A 25,639-nucleotide genomic window follows, 5' to 3' on the forward strand; every position below is an offset into this window, starting at 1 on the left:
ATGCTTTCCAAGACTTAGTGGGAGGACCTCACAACATACTGTATCAATGCGTGACTCCAAGTTTGCTTCAATATAATGGATATTTGATCAATATTTGCACACAAAAGCATTTACACCACAATTTCTCAAATAATACATTTTACTGACACAAAAATATCCCATCTTTTGTCGACATTTGGAAAGTTTACCAACAAATGTACTGTTTTCATCAGGCTTGTCATTACATTTTTATCTGACATGTACTTTACTTGTATCACACCTGTTCTTGTGCTTGTCTCCACCCCCCTCCAGGTGTCGCCCATCTTCTCCATTATCCCCAGTGTATTTATACCTGTGTTTTCTGTCTGTCTGTGCCAGTTCGTCTTGTTGCCAATTCAACCAGCGTTTTTCTCTTAGGTCCTGGTTTTTCCCTTTGTCTTGTCCTCCTGGTTCTGACACTTGCCTGTCCTGACTCTGAGCCCGCCTGCCTGACCATTCTGCCTGCCCCTGCCCTCGAGCCTGCCTGCCGCCCTGTACCGTTATGGAATCTGCCCTGGCTATGAACTCTTGCCTGTCCCCGACCTGTCTTTTGCCTACCCCTTGGACTATAATAAAGATCAACTCAAACCATCTGCATCTGAGTCGCCTTGTGTCGTTATAACTACCATAAAAAGTTTACATGGAAACATGTTTACTGTAACAAATTCTTGCTGAAAGAGAGATACAGTAAGTATGACACACACTCCACATTATGACAAACGTTTTGAACTTTAATTGGTTGATTTAAGATTTTACATAATAGTAAATGTACTGGTTACACGTGTTATGTTTAAAAACAGCCACCAGAGTACATGTACAGTATACCTCAACTTCAATGTTTCAGACTCGTTCTACATGCTTACCTTCACACACCTACATTAGACCCAACAGCGATGTGGACAGCTCGAACAACACTTCAATTCTGTCCAACAAAGTCCAGAGCAGCTGCATCTATTTTACCCCCTGCAAAGTCCAGAATACTTTAGTAGCGATTGTCCTGAAAGCCGCCCATATCATCCTGGTATTATGCCCAACTAGAGAATTTCAAGTCTAGCACCAGAATAGCTTGATACGATTGGCTTGGCAAAAAGTCAGTCTGTGTTCCTTTCCTAACATCTGCGAGTTGAATACTGGCACTTCACAGCAACATGTTTTTGGTGGTGCTTTTTTTTTTTTTAAAGATGTTGAATTTAAAAGGAACTATAGTTGTACATTGTTATTTTTTTATCAAGTACCACAATCCAGAAGATGACTGTCAGATTCAAGTAGAATATGGAGCAACTATGCATATCTTACATCCAGTAAGATGGTCTCATTACACCAAGCTGGGACATATCAGAATGCCATTGAAATCAAGACTAGTTGCTAAGAAATCAAAAAGCTAAAAAACTACAAATGATAATACTCAAACTAAATGTTGAAAAAAAATAAGTATGACATGTAAGTAAACACCATTTCAAAGAGACATTGAAGCACATATGGCAGAATGCATACAGATGAAATGGTTATGTTACTCAAAGAACAAGAATTAGTGCATCAATCATATTACATACTATTAGTGTAAGACATTGTGCATCATGAGTGTGTGTCGTAGTGTCCCCCATAAAAAAATACTACAGTTTATTCTAGAATACTACAGTATATAGAAGTATGTAGTAAACTGTAGTATACTATACAATTGTATACACTGTAGTATCCCTCGATCATGTGTAGGACTTAGTATAGAATTTTGTAGTACTGTAGAATACTATAGTAAATACTACAGTATTATCCACAAAAAAACACTAGTAAATAGTACAAAAAAGTCTGCAAAAATACTACAGTCCACAATTTTTTTTTTTTAACTATAGTAAATACTACAGTATATAATGTGTACATACTGTACCCTGCCCATTCCCCTCCCCCAAGTCCCAATTTGGGCCACCCGTAAGTTTGAAACCTACATGCCAAGTTTAGACCATATATTGTGTTCCCTATGGTTATAGAAAAGAGTAGAAGCTCTGAACTCTCCGTGTCAGAACCCAGCACTACCTACAGGTTATGGAAAATTTACTCTGAGTATTTCTCCAGTAGGTTTCTTCAAGGAGAATGCCCCCCACTTCTATGTCAAAGATAATAAAACAAAAACACTACAGTAAATACTACAGTATACTACAGTCTGCAAAAACATTACCGTAATTAATATAGTATACACTACTGCTTGTTTTTACTACAGTATTTATACTATAGTAAACTGTAAATACTACAGTATACTATAGTAAATACTACAGTAAAGTTAGCAAAAACACTACAGTGAAAACTGTAGTAGTCCTACCATAGTGCAGACTATAGTATTTCTTCATGTGGGATGTTTGACATTTATAGACATTGTGCATGAGAGTGTGTTGTTGAAGTTTGCTTGCATGAATATGGGTTTATAATCTCAAAAATGTAAATAGAACACTTGTTTAATGCTACATTGACACAAGGGCAATAGCTATGGTTTAATAAGCATAGTGGTGATGGTGGTGCTATGTCTGCCCAGAACTCCAGGCTGGCCACTCTGTCCTGCCCTTCCTCCAGGCAGGCAGGCTCACCATGGGGGGCTGTGTGTGGGGGGGAGCCTGGACCCCTCCCCTCAACATGGGGGGAGTGATGGAAGGAGACTTCAAGAGGTCAGGCATGTGGCTGTATGGTCTGGCCTGGGGGTGAGAGTGTGCAGGATCATAGAGAGAGAAGAGAGAGAATTTACAACTGCCAGGTCGCAGTTGTAAATGAGAACTTGTTCTCAACTAGTCTACCTGGTTAAATAAAGGTGAAAAAAGGGAGGCTCCCTGAGTGTGCCTATAGGAGGTCAGGCAGGTGGCTGTAGACCGAGTCCAGCAGGGTCTGGCTGGCCTCCTGGCTCTTGACCCCGGCAATCTCGAAGAGGCGGTCCAGTTTGTCCTCTGCCATGGGGATCGCCTCGATGACATGCAGCTCGTCAAGGTTTAGGATGTGCAGCATGTCGTCGAAGATGGGCTGCAGGTCACACGGGTCCAGCCGGACCTGACGCAGCACCGTGTCTTTCTTCTCTGGAAGTCACAGAAGAGAGGAAGAAAATGTCAGAATGAGGAGGAGGATAGACTGCAACATACTGTGGATGTTAGCTACAGCTTGTTGTTGTCCATAAAATGGGAAATCGTGAATGACTAAATTAGCAGTCACGTTCTGCTGCTGGGAATAAAAGCCCAGTCATCCTTATGAGAACGAAGACGTATTTCTCAAAGATTTCATAGTTGATGACTTGCTATAATGGAGTATGAAATCAGGTGCACTTTATAACCAGAAGGGGGCAGTAAATACAAATATGTCACCTCTGTAGGAGCCAGTTGCTTCGCATAATTACTGAAACAGAACTGTGTCATAATATGTGGTTACCTTTGGTGATGAATGAGCCGTTCCTGCTGAGGGCGGAGTCTTTGCTGGAGGTGGAGTCACAGCGGAGCAGAGGCTCTGATTCGTCGGGGAAGAAGCCCTTGGTCCGGTCCACAGGAGACTGCTCCACCACCACCCCAGGAGACTCCAATGACTTGTGGACAGGACTGTGGCTCGGGGTTACATTCACAGTCATCAGCTGGGTCAGATTAAACTGCAGAGAGGGAGAGGGGAGGAGAGAAAGAGAGGGATATGGAGAGAGAGAAAGGTATATTATCTACTTCACTTGCTTTGGCAATGTTAACATATGTTTCCCATGCCAATAAAGCCCCTTGACTTGAATTGAGAGGGAGAGGGGAGGAGAGGGTCAGTGTCAGTGTTGGAAACCAATGGCTGAGAAAGCAGTGTTCTGAGTCACATTGTTGTTCGGACAGACCACTGCACAAAATAACCCAGTTTCGTACTCCTAGTTATCCGTACACCTCTGAAGGCACTTGTGTCTTGCTTGCCACTCTGAGGATTTAAAGTATGGTATCTGTGATGACTCAAAAGCGATTTACGACTGTTTGATAGTGGGAACACCACTTAATGGTGACTTTGATCCTGACTGCAATTGTGTCCAGCCGGTGCCATGCTGAGAAGTGCCAACGCTAAAGAGATTGCTAGATAGTTGGAAGATATCCTGACACTCGCACCTCACCATTGTCATGAACTATTAGCATTTCAAGAGCTGAGTGCTCAGGCTTGTCATGTCACAGACAGTCAGTGACTTTAGCAATTGCTTACTTTTGAATCCATTACACATCACGACTTATGCCTACTATGGTACAAGTGGTTATTATTAGACTTTTGGATACACCTGCACAAGTTTGGAAACAGGCCATTTTACGCGGTGCAGAGAGAGGACAGGGAGCTCCTGTGTGCCCAGCCCCAGCCCAATGCAGCCCACGTCAGGTGACACAGTGGGCCAACCCACAGCCCCAGACCACCCACTCCCATCCGTGACTCTCTCTCTTTCCCTCAGGGAGCGTACACAACCGGCCAGACATGAAAGGGATTCTGTGGACTTGGACAGAGCAGGAATGTACTGCCCAAAGACCACATGGGCCCAGTCACACACTACCAGGTATAGTACACCACTGTGCTTGCCCTGGGGCTCAGGGAAGACATAAATAACAGTCTTCTTCGGTATGGTAATGTAGTGAACTGGTGGTGACCGGACCAGATAAGCTCTTGAGAGACTTACATTTTGACTTCGGTACTGTAGAAAAAAGGCCCTGCTGTGAGTGAGACAGGAAGGAAATGGTAAAGGGCATTTCATACAGCCGATGGAAATGACCTGGAAAACTTTCAGGGTGCTGAAAATCCAATAGAACACAGTTCAATATGGCTTCACAGAAACACAATAGAATTTCATGCAGGTGACGGGAGTCTAACGGAAAACTTCTGATGCGAACATAAAATCCCATATAAAACAGCTTGATGTGGCATCAGACAGACCTCACTTACTTCTGCGTGTGTATATGACCCATATGCAGCCCCTGCTATCTCCCCTATTTGATAACAAGTTCCTCTGTGCACTAGGCCAGATAGGCAGGCAATGACACGTCCTCGAAGACTGGAGCACTACACCGCCCTGGACAAATTATGTTACAAACAGCTGTTGCAAAACCTACCAACTAACCCTCCAGAGAAACCCCTGGAGACTGAAAATACTTGAACTCAGATCGACTCATCGTGGAGAATTAGGAGAAAACAGGGGGAAATGGTGTCACCGTTCTAGATGCTTCTCTGAGTTGTCAGTAGCCAGTGACTGAGTCATTAGAGGAGAGACAGTGATCTGGCTGAGTCACTGACATAGCCTGTCAACACACACACAGCAGACCCTAGGGTAGGGACAATGTCACGCATCACACACACACATACACATACACATACTCACACCAGGCAGCAGGCACACACAGGCACGCAAGCTCACACACAATCACGCACACACTCAAACACACAATAGACACGCTAGGGGGTCTGTCCCTGTGTAGGGAGGAACTACTGAGGCATCAGAGACACAGAGAACATCCACATTTTAATTAGATCACAAATAACACAGATATTTTACTGAATCTGCAGAGTAGCGACAAATTTTGGCGCTTAGGAGAGATGTGTTGCATGTTTAGTCATAAACCCTGTTCAGCAGCAAAATACAGCAGGCAATGGAAAAACTGCAATATCATAAGACATTGTGGGTCAAGAGAGCCTTTACCACTAAAGTGAATCCTCATATGTTAACACTGAGAAATTTCAACATCACTACTGTTATGTAGGACACTGGGGGTGTTGTTTAATAGGCAGCTCTTTTCTCTGCTTCTCCCTCATAGACAGTATTCTTGTGACGCTGCAACCACTGATGTTACAGCTGATACTAAACATCTTCCCCAACAGATGTGATGAAGGGCCTACCTGAAAGTACACGGTGATGAGCTTGATGCTCCTTTCCAATAAATATCCAGGGTCTTATTCTGGTGACATGAAGATAGATGCTTGCCTACAGTTTGACAAATAAAGATCATCTCACTCTTTTGTCCATAATAATCTCATCATGTAGGCTATACGTGCACTGTATCTGCCAGCTGTTGGCTAGAAAGCATGTGCCAAGACCAGAGTGGGCACATTCGCTATATAGCGCAACATTTTTACTGACAAAACCAGTTGAAAAAGCGATGGAAACTCATTTAACTTGTAGTTTTTAATCGGTACATGGGAATTTAACGGCAAAAGTTATTTTTATGTGCACTATGTCACCACGCACAGCCTTTTATGTGAAACAAGGCAATTTGATAGAAACACATTAATTAACAGCATTCTTACAAAGGTATTCCTCTTGTCCAGATGGGATAGAGCCGTGTGTAATGCAATGGGGATTGCGTCATCTGTGGATCTGTTGGGGCGTCATGCAAATTGTAGTGGGTCTAGGGTGTCAAGTAAGGTGGAGGTGATATGATTCTTAACTAGCCTCTTAAAGCACGTCATGATGACCGAAGTGAGTGCCAAGGGACGATAGTCATTTAGTTTAGTTACCTTCACTTTCTTGGGTACAGGAACAATGGTGGATATCTTGAAGCAAGTGGGGACAACAGACTGGGATAGGGAGAGATTGAATATGTCCGTAAAAACTCCAGCCAGCTAGTCTGCACATGCTCTAAGGATGCGACTAGGGATGCCATCTGGGCCGGCAGCATTATGAGGGTTAATGGGCAAAGTAGCTTGTCCGGGAGCGAGGTGTTGGTGTCTGCGACAAGGCTGGCTTTCCCTTTATAATCCATGTCTGGAGTCCCTGCCACATACATCTTGTGTCTGAGCCGTTAAACTGTGTCTCCACTTTGTCCCTACATGGTTGTTTTGCCTCTTTGATTGCCTTACGGAGGGCATAGCTGGTCTGTTTGTACACGTCCATGTTCTCAGTCACCTTGCAGAGGTTAAATGCGGTGGTTTGTGCTTTCAGTTTTGCGCGAATGCTGCCATCCATCCACGTTTTTTTGTTTGGATAACATGCACTATGCACTTCCTGATGAACTCAGTCCCTGACTAAGTTTATACGTTGATACTATTCTCTGAGGCAACCCGGGACATTTCCCAGTCTGCGTGATCAAAATAAACTTGAAGCATAGATTCTGATTGGTCAGACCAATGTTGAACAGTCCTTACCATGAGTGCTTCCTGTTGAAGTTTCTGCTTATAGGAGGGGAGGAGCAAAATTGAGGCATGATCTGATTTGCCGAAGGGAGGGTAGGGGAGAGCCTTGTAGCTGTCCCGGGAGGAGGTGTAACAATGGTCAAGAATGCTCGATGAGCGAGAAGCACAGAATATCTGTTGATAGAAGTTTGGTAGCGTTTTCCTCAGATTTCCTTTATTAAAGTCCCCAGCTACAATAATTGCAGCCTCAGGATATTTGGTGTCTAGTTTGCATAAAGTTAAGTGTAGTTCCTTGAGAGCCAGAAAACTCCCTTGGGAGGTAATGCGGTCGGCATTTGATGATGAGGTATTTCAGATTGGGAGAACAAAAGGACTTGAGTTCCTGTACATTACCACAATCACACCACAAGTAGTTAGTCATGAAACATACACCTTTCTTTTTCCTGTTCGCGCAATGGACAGAGAACCCTGTTGGCTGAATGGTAGGGGACAGTATATCCGGAAAGAAACATGATTCCATAAAATAGAGTATGTTTCAGCCCCTAATGTCTCGCTGTAAGGAGATCCTTGCCCTGAGCTCGTCTATTTTATTGTCCAGGGACTTAACGTTAGCGAGTAACATACACGGAAGTGGTGGATGGTATGCATGCCTCCTGAGTCTGAATAGGAGCCCGCTCCTTATTCCAGTTCTCCAACAGCGGAGTCATGGAGCTGCCCCTGGGAAGAAGGGAACTATCTTGGGGAGTTCAAACAAAGGATTAAATTCAGGGAAATATCATTTCTGGTCGAATTGCTGGTTGAGTGATCTCCAATCTAATATCCAAAAGTTATTTTCGGCTGTAGGTAATAATGCAAGAAATGTTCTGAGCAAATAATATTAGAAATAATATTTTTTTAAATACTGCAAAGTTGACTAGGAGCTAGAAATAGGCACCATCTTCCTGTGCAGACCGGAGAATGCACCTGGGCCTCTGAACGAATGAATGGGCCTTTAATGGGAGTAGTAAACACTTAATAATGTCTGAAATTGGATTCCGTGTGTAGCATTGTGCCTGCCTGAAGGGGAGGCTAGAACTCTTATTATGAGAAGTTGCCTTGGTGTGGATGGAAAAGCTCCTACTGGGAGTAGAGGACCAGAGGGAAAGAAGAAGAAAACAGACAGAGACAGCTGGCTAGGACCTTTGGGACAAGACTTGTTCCCAAGCGAGGATAAACACAACAACCACTGAAGCACTAAGAGAGAATCTTCATTCTGTTAAAGCAGTTTGTTTACGAGGAGTTGACCTGAGGTCTTGCGTGCCACAGAGAGTCAATGTGTTGTGATGTTTAATCTCTTCCTCTAAATGCATCATTCAGATGACTGAGTGTTTTTTTTTAGCAGGCTAAAACGTGTCTGTCTGGGGCACAGGTGAGAGAGGGAGGGTGCCCCAGAAATACCTTACATAGAAAACACATATCCTACAGCAACAAAACATGCTGAGCAGATTGGTGCTCCAACTGCACTCATTTCACTTTATGGGGGAGGGTGTTTTGTCTGACATAACGTCATGTAGGTCAGGTTCCTTGCTGACTGAAGCATCATAACACGTGGGCCTAGACTTTTGCAGCTGCAAAGAAACAGACAGTGAGAAGTAAAAACACGTTATTTTGACCATATGCTGCGGCAAAACTGTTTTTTTGCGGTGACATTATCAGTAAAAGGGTCTATCACTGTGTCCTAGGGTAAACTACTACAGTGTGCCAAGGCCCTTCAGTATCAGTGGTCTATGGCTAGGCCTCATTTAACACTGACAGTGCAGTGACTCCATCAGTCAGCCCTAACCAGCTGAGACCGAGGGCAGGAGGAGAGACACAGCTCAGCTCACACTGCAGCTCTGGTCATCTGCAAGATTAAACAGGAGGACATGCTCCACACGCATACCAACACACGCTGACACATACAGTACATGCTGACACATACAGTACATGCTGATACATACAGTACATGCTGACACATACAGTACATGCTGACACATACAGTACATGCTGACACATACAGTACACGCTGACACATACTGTACATGCTGACAAATACAGTACATGCTGACACATAAAGTACATGCTGACACATACAGTACATGCTGACACATACAGTACATGCTGACACATACAGTACATGCTGACACATACAGTACATGCTGACACATACAGTACATGCTGACACATAAAGTACATGCTGACACACACACGCGCAAACAACAACAAACAACTCAGCCTCTGTCCTTTCTGCTTCAGGTTCCGTGCCTTACAACTATGATGAAATCACACTATTGGAATGAGAGAATATCAGCTGGGGAGGCAGATTAGCAATGTTTGGGGCTCACCACCTGCGGTTTGTTTAAAAACAACCCAGTCATGGAGGATAGCTCCAAGCTGTGTCTTAATGAATTAACAAAACTGGGGTGGCAGCAGGAAACAGCATCCCCTCCCTCTCTCATTTCCTCCCTCCTTCGCTCCATCCCTCCCATACATAAGGCAGCCAGCCCACTCTGGTGGAATCGCCACACACAGACACCTCATTTATGAATCACACGGATGGGGAAGTCTTACGTCAGTGGAACCACATGGTTGTATATTATACCTCTAAGGAAGAATACCATATGTGTACACCTACAATGCTGTCTGTCTGCAGCATTTCTGTCTGGTACCAATAAGAGGCCCACTGCATGATGAATGGTCATCTCTCCTTACAGAGTATCCCTCATGAATTACCATTTCCTGGTGGTTTACCCTTAAGTTATTTATAACACATGACCCAGTGCTGATTCAATGGAATGAGGAGAAAATCTGTAGAAATGGCCAAGAGTGTACTGAGGAAAAACAAGGGAGGGAGGGAGAAAGGGGAGAGAGCAGCCTCCAGCACACTATGTTCCCTACTCATATTGTGCTTCTGCTTCCCTGTTCCCTCCCTCACCAAATGATTTATTACCTGCAATCTCCTCCACCATCGATTGAGACGAAACACCCTAGATATTACCATCATCCAAGGATTATTAAGTAGTGACGACAAGCAGAATTACAATAGGCAGCCTGTTAGATATATCTCCGGGTCTCAATATCTCTCATAAGACGACCACAACAAGCCCTTAACTGTAAGAATCTAACTTTGAGCAGAGAAGGTCACTGGACATGGGGATAATATGATATGTATCAGAGAGATGGGAGGAAGTTAGGAGAAAAGTGGAGCGTGATGAATGATCCACTTTCGCAACTGGCCAGTCTCTCTACGTTGACCTCTGTACTGTACAGTAGCGCTAGGCCACGCCAGGACAGTCACGGGGGCCCTTCCCTTAAGGCAGGAGGGCTGGTCACCACTCGTGACTTGTTTAAATTAACGTTGTCATCCCATATGGGATTTCTATGTTTGCGTTCACGTTGAGTGACTTTGTGAGTGACTTTGTACTCTAGAGATTTGGTGAGATAAAATGAGGACCTGAAGGCTCATTAGTGAGGAGTGCCATTTAGCCCAAATAGCCCACCTGTGATTCAAGATGGGAGAGTTCACTGGAGGACAGAACAGATTCTCTTTGCCAGTAGGGCTTACCTGAGGATTGTCTTCCATGATGCCCCGTATCTTCTCCACCACGTCTATACGGCGGTGGCGGTGCAGGGCGTTGATGAGCTTAGCCAAGTTGGCGTCCCCATCGCGGATGGTCCAGTGCTGCAGGGCAGCATATGCACGCTCGTGGTCCGACTGGTAGCCGTTGGAGAATGCTGCCACTTCACGCTCCGTGGCATTGGCCAGGGATTGGTACATGTCAATCCAGTGGCTGCCAATCTGAGCTGCCACCAACTTCAGGATGTCCACACCTGGGTAAAGAGAGGAGAGAACAGGTACATTTTATGCCATGTCTGAAATAGACTGGAGCCATTGATTAACAATGGATGTCACTCTTGACTAATAAGTCAATCCCTAATTCACATGGACTCGGTTGATCATGAGACATGATATGATAATTTACCCCTTCAGACTTTTCAGCCCTTCTGTCACGTTCTGACCTTTATTTCCTTTGTTTTGTATTTATTTCGTATGGTCAGGGCGTGAGTTGGGTGGGCAGTCTATGTTTGATTTTCTAGGATTTGGGATTTCTATGTTTCGGCCTCGTATGGTTCTCAATCAGAGGCAGGTGTCATTAGTTGTCTCTGATTGAGAATCATACTTAGGTAGCCTGGGTTTCACTGTGTGTTTGTGGGTGATTGTTCCTGTCTCTGTGTTTTGCACCAGATAGGGCTGTTTTTGGTTTTCCACGTTTATTGTTTTGTAGTGTTCATGTTTATCTGTTTTTATTAAACATGAATCAATATAACCACGCTGCGTTTTGGTCCGCCTCTACTTCACCACAGAAAAACCCTTACAGAATCACCCACCAACCAAGGACCAAGCGGCGTGGTAAAAGGAAGCAGCAGCAGCAACAACAGCGGCCAGCTTCACAGGACTCCTGGACATGGGAGGAGATACTGAACGGAGAGGGACCCTGGGCACAGGCTGGGGAATATCGCCGCCCCAAAGCAGAGCTGGAGGCAGCGAAAGCTGAGCGGCGGCGATATGAGGAGGCAGCACGGCAGTGCGACAGGTACGAGAGGCAGCCCCCAATTTTTTTTGGGGGGGGGGGCAGACGAGGTGTGGTACTAAGCCAGGTAGCAGACCTGAGCTCACTCCTCGTGCTTATTATAAGCAGCGCATTACTGGTCAGGCACTGTGTTATGCGGTTAAGCGCACGGTGTCGCCAGTACGTGCCCATAGCCCGGTGCGCTATAGGGCAGCCCCCCGAAAGTGCCATGCGAGTGTGGGCATCGAGCCAGGGCGTATGGTGCCTGCTCAGCGGGTCTGGTCGCCAGTACGCAGTTTTGGTCCAGGGTATCCTGCGCCGGCTCTGCGTGCTGTGTCTCCGGGGCGCTGGGAGGGTGCAGTGCGTCCTCTGCCTGCGCTCCGCTCGTGCCGGGCAAATGTGGGAGTGGAGCCTAAGGGAGAGGTGCGTGTAGTAAGCACTAGATCTCCTGTGCTTACCCACAGCCCGGTTCAACCTGTGCCTGCACTCTGGAGGGTCCGGGCTAGAGTAGTTGTACAGCCTGGGGAAGTGGTGCCAAGGTTGCGCACCAGAGCTCCAGTGCTCCCCCACAGCCCGGTCCTTCAGGTGCCTCCTCCTAACACCAAGCCTCCTGAAGGTCTCCCCAGCCTGGTGGTTCCTGTGGCAGCCCCACGCACCAGGCTGTCTCTCTTTCTCCTCCCTGCAGGTGGTCCCGCCTGTCCGGCGCTGCTGCCGGAGTCTCCCGCCTGTCCGGCGCTGCTGCCGGAGTCTCCCGCCTGTCCGGCGCTGCTGCCAGAGCCCCTCTGTCCAGAGCTTCTGCCCCTCTGTCCAGAGCTTCTGCCCCTCTGTCCCGAGCTGCCCCTCTGTCCAGTGAGGTCATTGAGAAGGGTGACCATGGTTAGAAAGCCACGGAGGCGGACAATAAAGCGGACTAAGACAATGGTGAAGTGGGGTCCGCGTCCCGCGCCAGAGCCGCCACCGCGGACAGACGCCCACCCAGACCCTCCCCTATAGGTTAAGGTTTTGCGGCCGGAGTCCGCACCTTTGGGGGGGGGGGGGGGTACTGTCACGTTCTGACCTTTATTTCCTTTGTTTTGTATTTATTTCGTATGGTCAGGGCGTGAGTTGGGTGGGCAGTCTATGTTTGATTTTCTATGATTTGGGATTTCTATGTTTCGGCCTAGTATGGTTCTCAATCAGAGGCAGGTGTCATTACTTGTCTCTGATTGAGAATCATACTTAGGTACCCTGGGTTTCACTGTGTTGGTGGGTGATTGTTCCTGTCTCTGTGTTTTGCACCAGATAGGGCTGTTTTTGGTTTTCCACGTTTATTGTTTTGTAGTGTTCATGTTTATCTGTTTTTATTAAACATTAATCAATATAACCACGCTGCGTTTTGGTCCGCCTCTACTTCACCACAGGAAAACCCTTACACCTTCCTTCATTTATAGTAATTATGCCCATTAAGTACTTAGAAATCAAATTAAAAGAGCATACAATTATATTACTTGATTTCTCCTTAATTGTAAGGTTGTGTCAGTTAAAAGCAATAATCAACACTATGACTAGTACAACAACAAAACATGGGTCCTCTTGAACCACACTGAGCCATTGTTCCTTTCTTATAAAACGCTATTAAGTGAACACAGTGAATCTAAGATTTGTGTTGTAGAGATGTAGAGAGTGAGTTTGTATGTGTGTGTTACATAAGGGTTATGACCTCTCAGTCAACCTAAGTCTTAGGTCTCAGTTAGGGGGTAATCAGAACAGTTTTAGCAGACCTGCACGTCTGGTTGCTGCTTATGAGCGATGCACCGTCATAAACTAGTGGATCCAGGAATACACTCTCTGAAAGTGATCTCTCACCAAGCTTTACCTCAGCAGATGCATCTGAAGTTCTCCACTACCCTCCACCTCTCCGCACCCCAGAATTGGCAGCCCATCTGTTCCCTCTGCACACCCTGTCCAGACAGACTCAGCGTGACTCATAAAGCTGAACTGGTCTCAACCAGATGGAGGAAGTGTTACTTTCAGTATATGAAGACAACCTCCTGATGGGTTCAAAGACCCTTGAAGAACTGCCTACCTGTCCTCCTGTCCGGCTTTTTGTGCTTTAAAGTAACACTGCCTATGTAGTTGAAGTAGTAGTAGTAGTTGAAGTAGAAGTAGTAGTAGTATTCGAAGTAGTAGTATCAGTAGTAGTATTAGAAGTAGTAGTAGTAGTAGTAATAGTATTAGAAGTAGTAGTAGTATTAGAAGTAGTAGTTGAAGTAGTAGTAGTAGAAGTAATGGTAGTAGTAGTGGTAGTAGTTGAAGTAGTGGTAGTATTAGAAGTAGTAGTAGTATTAGAAATAGTGGTAGTTTTAGAAGTAGTAGTAGTATTAGAAGTAGTAGTCGTATTAGAAGTAGTAGTGGTAGTAGTAGTGGTAGTAGTACAACACTGCTGATCTAAGATAGACACTCCATTGAAATTATGTTGAGAATGCTCTTTCATAATCTCTCTCTGATAATCACAATAGGCATGTGTGAGAGTAGCTGGTGCTGAAACAAAGGTCCTTAGTGTCAGTACGGAACATGGTTAGGCTCAGCTGCAGACTCAGCAGGTTGGTTGTCCTTTTCAGCCAGGGCCACTACCCAGGTATAAGACACTGCCTAAACTCAGAGATAGGGCCAAGAGTTTTTCCTGACCATGTTAACTGACTGGGAAATAAACCCAGTGCCCTATAGCTTATAATTAGGGAATAGGGCCTGTTTTTTTTCCTGATGGTCTGGAAAACTACTGGACCTACTCATAGATAACTGTGGGTTTTGATAGGGCAATATTGTTGTGAAACTGTAAATGGAAAATGTGCATAATGTGCATCATATTGGATCATCTCATGCCTTGACATATGATTACTTGTTTAAGGTCCGCGCAATAGCATGGCATACTATAACTCCCTGCTGTTAATGGCATCTGGATAACAAACAATGCATAAATCCATTTTGCGGTCCCCTTTGGTCTTTCATGCTAGAAATACCTCTCTTTATTCCTTACGTCATGGTCTACTGATGAATGTGTAATGATAGGTTTGAGAAAATGCATACTCGTTGGTTTTAATGTATAAATAGTACTAAGCGGCCTCACTTTGTTGATTGTGAAACGACACAAGTGGAAAAAGAGGACATGGGGTTCTCCTCCTCACCCAACCATAGCCTTTCTGAAGCTGTAGGACCTTATCTGAAGGATATCCTACACCACACCCTGCCTGGCTGGCTCCAGTCACACTTCTGAGGGATGCAGCAGAACATGTTGACTTGCAAATACAAGCCAAGTGGCAGAAATATGTTGGGGGGGGGAGCATTTGTCATAACAGGAAATGTCCCAGACGTGAATAGCCTAACTAATATATATTCAGACTGCCAGGCAGACACAAACATCCCCAGGTGTTAAAACAGAACATGTTCGCAAACAGGTGCAGAAAAACCCCATGTCTGTGTGTCTGTGAAACTGTGCCATCCCTGCAGGCATAACCATATTCAACTGAAAGATAAGTATGTGCGTCATAATTAAACTTGAATCAATTAAAATTGAAACAAAACCTTCATTAAAACATGGGGGGATTTCCAATTGACATTAATTGAATTGATGGAAAGTGGAATTGGATGGAATAAATGGAATTGACCCAAACCTCACTCCCCAGACTACAAGAAGCCACATTATGCAGGCTGAACTATAATGTGCAGAGAAACATCATTAATAATTACATTTTGATAACGATCACAGTGATCCCTGATCAATATCTTCTATCAAAGCCCAAACATCCAGAGTGCATAATACAGGGTCGGTTTGGAGAGATGGTAGCTGGGAGATTGACTCGCTGTAAAGCGGCGGTGGTTGGCTTGTGATCTGGTCGAGGCCAAGGCTACACTACGGTTGTCCTGCCCTGAGGTCAGAGTCGTGCCACGAAGCGACTTTGTGATGAACGATGAGACCGACACCTGAAGCCTTTTGTGACAGTTCCTATCAAGCCTGCCTACTGTCACCTTCTTTAAAAATAATTAAAACAAAGTGACAGAGCTAGGCTAGGGGGAAATACAATCTCTGTTTAAGTTGGATATAATAGATGACCTACATGTATAATTCAGTATGCTAGCGAATGTGTACAATAGTCTGTTTCCTTAACCTCCTGGCATGATTGCAGTGGTGGCAGATTGAATATAAACAAATTACTGACCGAAAATGGCTGCCAATCAGTAAATAGTAACGGGACGCTCAAAAGTAATGAAGACTCCAAATTTAATCTGTTAGTTAGATGTAAAACATAGATTGAGTTTTCACATTGATGATGGTGCATAGAGACGAGGCGACAAGTTGTGTCACAGTTATAACCCACCGTTCCCCGGTAGGCTGTCATTTTAAATAAGAATTTGTTCTTAAATGGCTTGCCTAGTTAAACAAAAGTTAAATAAAACAAATGTAAAAATAAAACAGTTTGTTCACAGCAATGTAACGTTGCCTGCAGAGCAGAGAAATGTAGCTACTGCAAGGCTTTTCAACAGGTTACTCAGAGTCAACACAACACAAACATACTGTCACGTAGACTCCATCTGTTACAAGTAGAGCCTCTGAGAGGTGGAATGTGGTTAATCTCTTACACACTCTTACACAGACCCTAATGGGAAGTGGGGGCGCTGTAAAATTTTCATTCGAAAACTCAATTGAGACAGCAGGTCTGAGTTGAGAGGGCTGCATGACAAAGAGGCCACAATAGCAGCCTTTCCCCTCCAGTCCATCTGCTCTGATTCTCTCTGGGGATTCCTGCTGGTGACAAAGTAAACTTGTCATTTTTATGTAGGCAAGTCAGTTAAGAACACATTCTTATTTACAATGACAGCCTACCCCGGCCAAACCATAACCCAGATGACACTGGGCCAATTGTGGACCGCCCGATGGGACTCCCAATCACAGCCGGTTGTGATACAGCCTGGAATTGAACCAGGGTCTGTAGTGACACCTCTATCACTGAGATGCAGTGCCTTAGACCACTGCGCCACTCAGGATCCCAAGTCATCCTAATGGAAGATACTAATTGGTCGCATAAGACCAGCTTGCTGCTCAGTCAATTTCATTGTTTCAATCTCTTTGACTCCCTAGGGTTGTGAAGTCTTGCTCAGTTTTTCTCATTTTGTAGAACACTATCATTCAAAAAACACTAAACAAAATGAACGTAAAGTATCATAACCAATCCGTCTGCATGAAAATTGTAATAATACAAAATCCACAGCAGGCCCAAATGACCCACAGCCACAGTCCAGGTCCTATCTCTACTTCCCTGCCTGTCCCTGTGGCCTGGCCCACCCTGGTGCTGAGCAGCACGGCCTCCTATGTACTCCCCCACCTCCCCGCCTGGGCGTCGTAAACAGCAGGCTCACACGGCGGATTCATTTCATCTGCACTATGTATACCCTGCTCGCCCTTCACATCACTTTCTGGACTCGTATGAAAGAATTGGCTATTTGTATGATCTCGTCTTCTTTATGTTTCCCATTCCACGTTTTATTAGGAGTGTTTTAACTACTCTAGTAAATAGACATTAAAGCCTTCAGGGTAGCCAATTATACACCTTGGACGAATTAACAAACTGTTTTGTTCGAAAGAGTAAACAGCTGTGTAATCACACACACAAACACACACATGGTCTGAATGTAAAACTTGGCATCCACTTGATAAACATTCTATAATCCTTTTTTTAAAAACATGCCGTAAATTCACTTGTTGTTTGAAGTTTAAAATACAATTAAATTCTCTTTTATGGAACTGAATGTAGACAAACATCGCCATAAAAATGCTGATTATTTGTGTATCTGGACATTGTTAATAAAAAGCTTACTACTACTACTACTACTATTTTGAGACAACAGTAAAGAAAGATATGTGAAAAATGTCAGTGCACTTCATTTCTTGATTGCCATTAGTGTGTGTGTGAGAAATGGACAAAACATTTTAAATGCTGAAAATCCTAGCATAGCAGCCGGAATCCATGTAAATACCAAAGCAGTTTATCATGGACTTTCCTTGAGGACTTTCCTTGAGGACTCAATTGTTAACAGATTGCTCTCTCTAATGCTTTCAACATGCCTTTCGTGAGTAACACAAAAGGGAAGTTGAATAGACAATTGTATGTAGTCAGGCTGAATATTAATCACGGTTAGACTACTGATCATGTTTCAGTTGTCCCTTTCTATCTTCATAATGTCCACATCCCTACTATACACTAAGATTCCTGGAACATTCTCACGTGGTGTGAGCGGACAGGTACAATGTGCTAATCTCTTCACTTCACACAGTGAGAGCCCTGACACACAACAAACACCCAGACACCCTACCCATTTTCGACTTGGATAGTTCCATCTGTACCACTGACTTAGTCTGGCTTGTTAAAAGTTCATTTTTGCAACGTCTTTCCTTCTTAATGCGTTTGAGCCAATCAGTTGTGTTGTGACAAGGTAGGTGTGATACCCTATTTGGGTTTTTTTCTTGTAAATTTGCAAACGTTTTTAAAAGGCTGTTTTTGCTTTGTCATTATGGGGTATTGTGTGTAGATTGATGAGACAAAAAAATCAATCAATTTTAGAAAAAGGCCGTAACCTAACAAAATTTAGAAATACTTTCTGAAGGCACTGTTTGATGTGAAAATGATACCAATTTTGAAGGTGCGGTGAGACATTTGTGTTTCGGTAATGAGGAAAGGGCCGCAAGATGAAGGATCAAGGCCTCGCCTGGCATGTACGTCCTAGATGGCCGTCCGCACCACCCCTCAGTAGGGTCTTCTGGTCAAGGGTGGTGCAGTTGCCATACTAGTCGGTGATACAACCAGTCAGGATGCTCTCGATGGTTGCGTTGTCAACCAAACACAATTCAATATTACTTTTGTAATACAGTAAATAGCCTAAACTTAAGGCTATCTAACAAATTAACATTCAACCTTAAAATGAGTAACACATCCATGGCCACATTTTGAAGTTACTGTTACTATATATTTATTTTTCTGTAACCATATAAAGCATGCATGTTCAAGATAGCATACATAGGTTATCATAGGTTTGTGGAGATCTTCACAATTGCTATAATAATCTGTGCAGAATCTCAAACAACATTGGTCACTTGCACCGTGTACTTTAACGTGATCTCAACTGCAATTCAGGCCATTTGGTTCTGCTATTATGAAGCACAGTGATAATAGATATATAATAACAAAATATCTGACATTGTATATCCATTTGAACTTTGCTGTGTTTTTAAATGGTTGAAAGCACAGTGATTGATATTTGGGTGACAACTAAACCAAAATCCGACATTGTTTTTCCATTGGAATTTGTTTGTAATTTTAAATGGTTGAAAGCATAGAGATGATAATACATTAGAAATTCAACTAACTTTTGACTGTCTTTCTGAGTGGGGGAATATAGGTTGTAATCTCATTGATTAATGTCTCAACCAAATATTACCCAACACACCACGTTGAAATGACATGGTGTGCCCAGTGGGCCATATCTCTGAAAGCAGAGGCCTCTCCAGCCCTCCCTTCACCCTCTCCAGGGTGGCATGTGTCTGTGCAATGATAAAGTTGAGCTTCTCTCCAACCACAGAGAACTGGAAAAATCTGGTTTGAACTGAACTGCACTGGGTTGGAGCTCTCCCTCTCTCTCACTTACAAGCGGATGGATATCTGAGGCTGACATCAGTCTGTGGCAGCCGGCGCTCTTCCTCCTGCCTGCCTGCTGCAGTACTGTGGATTCACTACTTTAACTGATCAGCCCCATGCGGCCACCCCGGCTCCCATGGTTACACACAACCAGACACATCAGGGAGACAGAGAGAGAATGAAAAGAGGAAGAGAGTCATTTGTAAGTCGCTCTGGATAAGAGCGTCTGCTAAATGACTTAAATGTAAATGTAATGTGAGGAGAGGGGGTAAAGAGGGAAGTAGAAAAAGAAAGTGAGACAAAAGAGGATGGGAGAGAGGTAGAGAAAGAGGAGATACGTGTGAGGAGAGTGAGGTGGCAGTTACCGCTTGTTGCAGACCATGCCCTTGCTTGTGTAACTGCCATTACTGTCCTGCTATGTGTAGTGTTCTCTGGCGCAGAAAGAATTGGATTTAGATTCCCCCACTGGTGCTACAACAGATCAAAAGATGTTCGGTCTTTTCGGCTGAGAGTCACGCAAATATCTCTTTGTACCAAAAATATATGTTTTTCTGTTTTATTTTTTCTGTCTTTATAAAGTATGCGGCTACATAGAAAAATACTTATCACCAAAGTTGCATTTCTTTCTATAAACCTTTGAGAGGTCAAATAAAGCGCCCACTCACCCTGTCCGTTGGAGTAGTAGATCCACTTCTCCTTGGTCTGTGTCGGGGGGCAGGTCTTCTTCTGGATTGCCTTCTCAATGATGCTGCTGGGGTCCTGGACTGGACCCTTCTTCAGAACTCTGGAGCTCCTCTTCACGCTGCACACCACGATCACCACCAGCACCAGCAGCAGCAACAGAACGATCATCCAGGGCAGGTGCTCATTGATGTCAAAGTGCGTATGAGTGCTGGGTCTGGGGGAGCCCCTCCGCGTGGGCCTGTACCCTGAGCTCTGCACCCATCTGCCCACTCCCACACCAGCTCCATCCTCCATGCCATCCATGGCCCGGTTGTTGGCCGCCAGGTGGGTGCGGTTGTTATCACTGGGAACAGAGTACTTGTGGTGTGGTAGAGTCCGTGTGGAGTCCTGGGCTTCAGGCGTAGCGGCTAGGTTCAGGACCTCTCCATTGTCTTCGGGGCTGGCTTCGGAGGAGCCTGCTGGGGGGGAATCCTGGCCATGGCTGGGTAGAATCCCTGTGGCACTCAGTAAGAGCTCTAAGTCCTCAGCACCTGCTGTCAGTCTGAAGTTGTCTAACCCACAGAGCCACACAAACACAAATAGAAATGAAAAGTGAGAATGAGGGAGGAGAGGGAGAAAAAGCGAGAGAGACAAAGGGGGAGGGAGATGCAGAGAAAGATAATTAAATTCAGTCCAAAGATGGGCTAAATCCAGACTACAACAACACAGAAGGGAGAAATTGTCAAACTTTAATCCCACAGGCAATCTGCTGGACAGCTGTGGAAGGGAAGGTCCCCGCCCTGGCCAAGCCCCAACTAATCTGACACGAGAAGAGCACTAGATTGCTCCTTCTACAGCTACCACATTGGAGCAGCAAGTACCTAACTTTAGCTAGCTAAATGATGGCAGGTAGCCTAGTGGTTAGAGCATTGGGCATGTCACCAAAAGGTTGCTGGATCAAATCTCTGATCTGACAAGGTAAAAATCTGACATTCTACCCCTGAACAAGGCAGTTAACCCACTGTTCCAAGATAGGCTGTCATTATATATAAGAATGTGTTCTTAACTGATTTTGCCTAGTTAAATAAAAGTACAAAATTCATATAGTGTCCTACTAAAGCTGGAGTAAATTCAATTACAGCTCCGGTCTCAGCAGGAAATAAATGAGATTTTGAGTTGAAAAGAAGTCAACGATATATGCGTAAACACATTCATGTGGCAATTAGTCCATTGAGATTGAACTGGATATTACTGTTGCCCCATAACAAAAGAGCAGGCCCAAATGTCAAACTTACACTGCCTTTATAGGCTACTGTAGAAACAAAAACAGCCAATCAATAGGGGAGATGTGTTTACTTCCACTGAACCTGAATCAATACTGTAAAAACTCGCTAACCCTGAACTGGAATACCCTTGTCTACTATAGTACTAAACAGATTAGATTAGAATTTCATAATGGCATCATATTGGGGGATGCTTTTGGGATTGGCACCCGGATCATTGGTAATCCTTGGGATCCTATTAACAGTGTACAGGTAATCCAGAAGTAAGCTGTGTTATTGGCATATTCATCTCAACTGCAATGCTTTCAGTTCTTCACTGCATGGGGACACACTGTCATGTCGTGGTGGTTCTTGTGCAAAAGCCTCTTCCCCATCCCATCCCATTGAGACTGAGGCATGGGAATCTCTGTAGTACATGTGGGACTGGAACACCCCTCAGCCATTCTCACTGAATGAGGGGGCAAGTTAACCAAGTGAAAGGCTATGAATCTACACACAAGACAAATAGCAGTGGAATTGATGCTCCTCTATGGGTGGTTGACATCGTGAAATACTGCAGACGAAACTGGGATGAAACTGTGGACAAAAGCAGTAGCCGATAAAAAAAAGACTTGTAAAGTCCTGCGAGGGGCTGTGGCATTCATTAAATTTTGTTTGCCGGTTATTGTCATGCAAAAGACTGCCTTCTCACAGTAACTGATTGTTAATTAACATAAACACGTTTAGCATCTCCAGGCCTCCACGCATACAAGCCGCTGATGAGCGCCTTTGGAACATATGCATTTTAAAAAGTATAATACATCAATTGAATATACACCATCACAATAAGTCCATTATTTATTTTAGGCAGGATATATTGAACTCAGCTGAATAAAATAGAAAGGATATTTTTGCCATTCCGGAGCTATGTTGAGTAGGAGGTTGCGGCAGGTACCATAGTGGTTAGAGTGTTGGACTAGTAACCTAAGGTTGCAAGAACGAATCCCCGAGCTGACAAGGTAAACATGTGTCGTTCTGCCCCTGAACAAGGCAGTTAACCCACTGTTCCTAAACCGTCATTGAAATTAAGAGTTTGCCTAGTTAAAGTGATAATTTGAAACGTCCTATATGATAGATTTACATTTATTTGGCAACGTCAGTTGTGAATGATACAAACCGTTGAATGCCTTATAAATAAATAAATATATGGGCTGCATGAAGAGACTATAGTCTATTGATTACTTTAGCGGAAAAAGCTTGCGCTCTGTTTCTTGCCTCAGGCTGCACACGCCGTTGTTTTTCACTCATCAGTAGGCTACTCCGGTCATTTCGCTGCGCGACAGGGGATATTCCGCCCAAACTCTGTATGCCATGGGCTCTCCAACCCAGTTCCTGCAGCTAACCAGTGCTTAATTTGGGAAACCAAGTGAAATCTGTTCGGGAACATCGATAGTAACATGTTTTCACAACGAAACATATTTCATTAAACTGTTGACAGCCTTTCTCTCTGCGCGCTGGTGAAAATAATGAAGGAGAGAGGGGAAGAGATGGAAATTTACGGTGGTGAGATATTCTGTAGCTAAAGGTAATGTGTCCGCCTATTAATTATGAAAATATAAAAAACGACCTATTACTATGCTATTCAAAATCAAATACAAATTCACTAAAATCTGCATTTGTTTAATTTAGGGTAGACCAATTATGTACCAAATACATCTTAAATCTGTATATATATTTTTAAAATGTTTTTCTGGCATGTGTTTTATGCGGTAGGTTATGTATTGTATACTGGCACAATCATTATTTTAATTCCGTTTTTTGGGGACGGGCTTGGACTACGCATAAACTCTAATATGCATATGGGTGTTTTTAATGAATCATCACCTTAGAAAGCGCTGTCCATTTGGTTCTGTTAGGCTTTGAAACAACATCCACAACAACCATGTTTTCCACTGAGTTTCAACTTGTTATAGAACTTCTTTCTTCAAATTGATCAATTACAGTGGTGAGTTTTAAAATCACATACCGTGCTTTAATTGATATCACAGTGTTCGAGAGACAATATAGCGACCTGATGATTGAATAACAAAGAATAAGAAATTCTTATTTTCAATGACGGCCTAAGAACAGTGGGTTAACTTGTTCAGAACGACATATTCTTTATATTCTTTTGGGGGAATCGATTTTGCAACCTTTCGGTTACTAGTCCAACACGCTAACCACTAGGCTACCTGCCGCCACAGGGAGCTGGGTACTACTAATGCATGTCCAGAGTGCATAGGGGGGATCACCACTGCGCAACTGTCATATAGTATTTTACTGCGGTCATGAGTCGGGTGTGGAGGTAATACTGTCACCAACTAAATAGTTAATCAGTCCCCGAGAACTATGTTGCCATGGTAACATCTTCAGCGAGTGACTACTTGTAGCGTTTCCGGAATGTGTAGTATCTTCTCTGACCATTTTAAAAAATATATATAATTTATAGGAGACAAAAGTATTTAACATTTTCTGAGAATTCCCTTCCCTGCATATAGACAGCCTAATATTTGGTTAGTATAAAAAAAAATAGGAACCTTTGACTTGAATGCTTTTATCTGTTTCAGATGAGCATCCTTTGTGATCATTGTCAATATGACCTGTTACATAACACTTGGCAGGGAGACAAATTGGGAAGAAATAACAACAGCCCCTACAAAGGAATCTTTCTCTCTCTTGAGCCCCAATGGCTTCCCCTTGTCTTCCTATACATGTGATGTATTTAAGTAAAAGGGCAACCGTTTACCCAGGTTACTCCCCTTTCCCCTCTACAAGCAATTACAATTTTTTTTTACAGACATGGCCTTTTACGGACCAGAGTGAGAACAAGGAAGTGAGTAGTCTGGGAAAGGTATGGAAACAACAACATGTTTTCCACCAAAGCAGTGTTGTCTGTGACAAGACCAAACATGTCACCTTATCACTACAGTACAGTACCTGATAGCCGGACCAATGTTTGACATGCCAGACCAAATAGGGGAGAATAATAGCCATCTGGGGACAGGTATTTTAGGAACACAAGTCTGTTCTACAGTTTGGGTTACCTCTAGAGTTTCTACATGAGAATTACAATCCCCTGAGGGCATTATCTAGGGCGATACTGAAATGAAAAACAAAATAACCTTGGTGGGGGAGCAACAGATGTAAAGTAGTTGAGGGAGTCTGGTCCACTGCCCCTTACCTTTACGTACTGGGCCAGATGAGGAGGAGGAAGAGGAGGGCTCCTGGACGAAGGCAGACTGTGCAGGTCCCAAGAGGGTGGGGGAGGTGGGAGAAGCAGGTCCACAGATGTTGTCTGTCTCTCTAGTGCCCGTCGCCAGTAGGGGCAGACCGTGGGTCAGGCAGTCTGTGTGTGTCCTGCACCTCAACACACTGGAGGCCATATCAGAGAAACTCCCCCGTGCGCACGCCTTACAGCGCACATCCTCCACATCGTTGCCCCTCTTCTTAACCCCTGAGCCCACAGGGCACAGGGAGTGAGCCGTGCAGCTGTCCCCCTGGGTGAAGGTGTCCGGAGGGCAGGTGCAGATCCGGTCCGAGGTGGCCGTGCAGGGGACCTTTTCAACGAGGGGGGCGTGGCAGGGCCTCCTGCAGCGGTGGCAATGCTGAATCCCGTTCTCTCTGTGAGTGAATGTGCCCTCGTCACAGCGGCTGCAATCCCTCACACTGGTCTGGGTACAGTGTCTGGAAACAAAGGTGCCCGCGGGGCACTTGTCACAGACCAGCTGAATGCCTGTGCTGGGGTCTGTGTGGTAGTAGTGGCGGGCAGACAGGGCCTCTGTCTCAGTGCCTCGGCTGGGTGTCAGAGGCTGGCTGGAGGCCTCACCAACTACACTGTACAGTAGCTGAGAACAGAAAGAAACGACAACAGAGACAGTGTTGGGCTTAGACAATGTACTGCAGACAAGACAAAAACACATAAGAGTCGCTGTTAGAGACTCAGCTGATTTACCTAATAAATTGACGTGTGAAAACAACCACAGCTCAGGCAAAGTCACCCCTAGAAACCCCCAAACTGGCTATAGTTAAAGGACAGTGAGTCACAAACAAGGGCATTGAGTCAACATTACAGGACACAATCTCACACCGAGTGCTTAGCCACCTACCGTACTGGCTTCCCCACATACTGTAATATGACAGAAGCTAGGCCATGGCCAGGGGGCATGCTCTAACAGTGACATCACCATGGAATGGAGAAGTCTATTATGTCATCAATAAATATAATTCCATAAGTACTAGAAGATTGTTAATTTTTTCCGGTGTTGTTGCTACAACCTTTAATAGATCCAATAAACTAATTGAAATAACTTATTCA

At 44.3% G+C, this 25,639-nt stretch overlaps 1 protein-coding gene across 1 annotated transcript in view; it reads right to left on the minus strand.

The window, feature by feature from the left end:
- Positions 1-728: 728 nt before the first annotated feature.
- The window catches only part of LOC115139357 (tumor necrosis factor receptor superfamily member 21-like), a 31,298-nt gene continuing 6,387 nt past the window's right edge, over positions 729-25,639 (minus strand). The window contains exons 2-6 of the mRNA XM_029676630.2: positions 24,506-25,169; positions 20,026-20,595; positions 10,688-10,953; positions 3,418-3,628; positions 729-3,071 (exon numbers count right to left, since the gene is read on the minus strand). Coding sequence (XP_029532490.1) covers positions 2,842-3,071; positions 3,418-3,628; positions 10,688-10,953; positions 20,026-20,595; positions 24,506-25,169 — 1,941 coding nt within the window. The 3' untranslated portion in view covers positions 729-2,841. The remainder of the gene's footprint in view (positions 3,072-3,417; positions 3,629-10,687; positions 10,954-20,025; positions 20,596-24,505; positions 25,170-25,639) is intronic.

The sequence above is a fragment of the Oncorhynchus nerka genome, linkage group LG13 (assembly GCF_034236695.1).
Source record: "Oncorhynchus nerka isolate Pitt River linkage group LG13, Oner_Uvic_2.0, whole genome shotgun sequence".
Taxonomy (NCBI): Eukaryota; Metazoa; Chordata; class Actinopteri; order Salmoniformes; family Salmonidae; genus Oncorhynchus; species Oncorhynchus nerka.